The sequence below is a fragment of the Rutilus rutilus genome, assembly GCF_951802725.1.
Source record: "Rutilus rutilus genome assembly, chromosome: 15".
In the NCBI taxonomy this organism is placed as follows: domain Eukaryota; kingdom Metazoa; phylum Chordata; class Actinopteri; order Cypriniformes; family Leuciscidae; genus Rutilus; species Rutilus rutilus.
In genome coordinates this window covers 33684841-33688482 of record NC_140220.1, presented here as the reverse complement: position 1 = coordinate 33688482, position 3642 = coordinate 33684841, and the positions used below count along the sequence as shown (strand labels likewise).

The 3642-nt window shown below is 39.3% G+C and overlaps 1 protein-coding gene across 1 annotated transcript in view; it reads right to left on the bottom strand.

Annotated features, from left to right (window-relative positions):
- The window catches only part of sesn1 (sestrin 1), a 6478-nt gene extending 6082 nt beyond the window's left edge, over nucleotides 1-396 (bottom strand). Inside the window, exon 1 of the mRNA XM_084432586.1 lies at nucleotides 142-396. Coding sequence (XP_084288712.1) covers nucleotides 142-243 — 102 coding nt within the window. The 5' untranslated portion in view covers nucleotides 244-396. The remainder of the gene's footprint in view (nucleotides 1-141) is intronic.
- Between the last annotated feature and the right edge of the window lie 3246 nt (nucleotides 397-3642).

The following is a 3642-nucleotide window of genomic DNA, read 5'->3' as shown; positions in this document are numbered from 1 at the left end:
TGACTGCACTGCAGCAGATGTACCAGACGAACGGACGTTATTAAAAATCAATGAAAAAAGTACACGAACGAAACAGGCTAACGAAAAATACATCTGTCATTAGTTAAACTCGATGTCAAACTCTTTATCCGCTTTTCTTACCTTTTTACTGTGCCGCTCGCACTGTGTGCACATTTTAAACACGTCAGTCATGGTGAGAGAGGAGTTTTCAATAGTTTCATTAGATGCCGATGCGTGCCTCATATTGCTCTTTTCTGCTTCTAATTAAAAAAATTAGAGCGGCTATCTTGCATTTGCTTTAGCTCCCGTTGTTCCTTGAAGCTTTGGGTTACACTACCCGTTCATTTCAGCTGTTGAAGCTCCGGAGCAGAATACCCACTCTTTACTAGCCCTCTTGTGGTAAAATAACAGGCTGTAAACATAACTGACGCGCCCAAGAGCCAATCGCGTTGCGAAAACAACCTACGTTGTCCAATCAGTGACAAATGGGCGGGGTTAAACGAGCGACTTGCTCCTAGAGTGGACTCAAACCGCAAAAAAGAAAATTCTGTCATCATTTGTACACCCTCATGAAGCTAAAAACCGATTTGCCTGTTTCTGTTGTGAAAATGTTACGTTTAAGGCAGAACGACAGCCATTTACTTTGTGTGGGGGGAAATGCAATGAACTTGAGAGTCCACCGGTGCTTCAAATTCTGCCTATTTTCTTTCGTGTTTCACTGAAGAAAGTGTACAAGTTTGGAACAAAGTGAGTGAAAGTTAATGATGACATAATTTAGTTTGTTTGGGCGAACATTTAAAACATTTATTTATTTTATTGATCAATATGCAAACAGTCTATGAACTGTTGCTATCCAACATGGATGGAAGCTTTTTAACATTGGTTAATACTTAACAGACTTAACTTTGTCTTCCAATAAACCTATTTACATTATCTTGATTTGTCTAGTAGTCTATATATGACATTGTTACCTCCTGCAGTTCCAATTGCCCAAGTAGCCCAAGCAAGTGGGAGGGGATGTTTTTCCTTGAGCAAATGAGTACTGCAGTAAACAAACCCTGCAACCAGAATTAGGATGACGGCATGGACTACAGTGAAAAACAAGCCAAGATCAATTCCAGCCCTCGGCTTAATATCCCCCACAGGGGACAAGTCAAGGCACCTGATAGATAAAGTGACGCTTTTGGCTTAGAGATTGATTATTTTGGTGGGGCGAGGGGGTGGGGGAGGGTGAAAACCAAGGCACACTTCTAGATTGTGTAATATATTGTGGAGTAATAAAGTCCAACAAACATGAATTAAAGTCCTTTGCACGAGCAGAAGACTGTCAAAGCGTTTGGATTTGATGAAGAGTAGCTATTCAGCATGTTCATTGTGTCTGAAGGGACCGTCCTACATCGGGGGGGGTGTAAACAGACCAGAGCAGGAGTCAGCACTCTCTCTGGTGAAAGGGGGTGGTTAACCAGGCCCACTGAGCCCTATGGCTCAGCAAACCTACAGAAGAGAATGGTCAGCGTTTGCCTTGCACCCACAGGGCACCCTTTCCTCTCTTTATTAAAAAGAGCCAAAAACTCTAATATGAGAACAAATTTCAGGCTTTACTGTACCCACATCGTATCATAACGCTGGGCTCGACTGCTTAGTTGGAGCAGAGCACTAATGTTACAGTGGAAATTGACTGCAAAAAGGGGTTAGTAGTACTCCAGTCACATGCAAAATACAAACAACTACAAATAAAAGCTTTCAAAATAGCTGACAGAAAGCTTTAGTTATTTTAAATCGTTTTTTCGGTTGTATTATTGGAGTCGTTTAAGCATAGTACAAGAGGAACATGTCTGGACATATGCATCACATCTACTTTGAAGAATACACAAACTATCAAATTTCATTTTTTTTTGCACCAGTAAAACATGTCAATCAAGGAAATCATTCAACGGCGTCAAGCTTTTTTTCACTTTTATGGATTATCTTCATACAAAACATTTTCATATTTTTTATTTATCAGATAAAACTTCAAAACTTCTAAAATTCCGAGAGACTGCAATTCCAGCTGTGGAAATCTCTTTAGTATTTCCTCACGTGTGAAAGTTCAGGTTTAAGCCATGTTCATTTAAGACTATGTGTGAATGTAAAGATTTAAAAAGTGATTTCTTAAAGCTGTGACAAAAGCAGCCATCATCTTCCAATAACTCTGTCTCTGTTCGTGACTTTCCCCTGGTGAAAATGTTTTCATTATGTGCGAATGCTTTCTGAGTAACAGGGTGTGTTTGTAGAAGTGCTTCTCTGAGTGAATGTGTGTCTCTGCGCTGTTGTTTTTCTTGTGCTGAACGAGCAGCCACGCTAAAACCACAAGCTTTCGGATGTTCAACAAGTGGCAGAAAAGTTGCCTGACACAGCCCTGGTCTGAACCAGTTCCATCCTGACCTATCAGAGAACAGGGGGAAGAAAGACTGAAAAAAACACAAAAGACAAGCCTAGCAACAGGAGTCAGCCAATCAGAAAGCAGAACAACAGTTTCAGGGTCCAATCTGTTTTTTTCACCCTCACTCCCCCACCATAGCGCCTCTGAAAGAAAAAAAAGTAGTCTAACTTCAAAATGAAGTTTTTTCTCAGTCTATTCAATGTCTAGGAGTGATATGTTTTTATGGCCGAATGTATCTGCTGATTTGTATGCAGAAAAAGTGTTGCAAGTCGACTAAAGTCTTTGCAGCCTTGAACTTTAGACCATATGGTGTGACAATAACCACAATGGGAAAAAATATAATAATAAAAAGAAGGGGAAGATGTGCTTTTCAAGACCCACACTGAGCATTTATTGTCATTCACTCTGACAATGATTAAAGTCTTATTTTGTCTGTATTAAACAAAGATATTAAACAATATTACAGCAGGGAAGAGGAACAGGCAAATAAACACTAATTCTGCAGTAGACTAGGGGCTTTCTTTTTCTCAGTTTGTTTTCTTCCCGGTAATCACTTAATTTAGCATATTAGTCAACTCTGATTGTTTCACTTTGCTATTATCTTTTCACTGTAAATACATGAACAAATGAAGCAGTCGTGACCTGCCCGAACATGTCCCCATTGTTCCATAGATCGATGCAAGTATCCTACTGTATGTGTGACCCATAAGAACTGCAATAAAGAGATGACAATATGTTTATGAAGAAAATTTCCTTAACCTCGGTTGCTTTTAAGGTTTAATTCAGCCAAAAAATTCTGTAATTTATTACTCAGCCTCATGTCGTTCCAAACCCGTAAGACATTCGTTCATCTCCGGTACACACACGAAGATCTTTTGAATGAAATATGAAAGCTTTCTGTCCCTCCATTGGCAGCCTATGCAACTACTGTCCCACTTTCAAGGCCCAGAAAGATAGTAAAGACATAATTGAAGTAATCCATGTGACCTAAGCGGTTTAACCTCAATTTTACGAAGCGACGCAATTTACTTTGGCCAATGCAAGACATATTCCACATCGTTCTCTCATAAGGTGAAGGTCTTTAGAAGATGCAGAACAGAAGTTGGGACATCATTTTTATTTTAGTAGACTTTGATATGAATCAACAAATGTCAAACTATCATTCTTACAGTTAACTCATTTACCCCCTCATTTACTATTGTTTTGTCTCAAGATTTTTT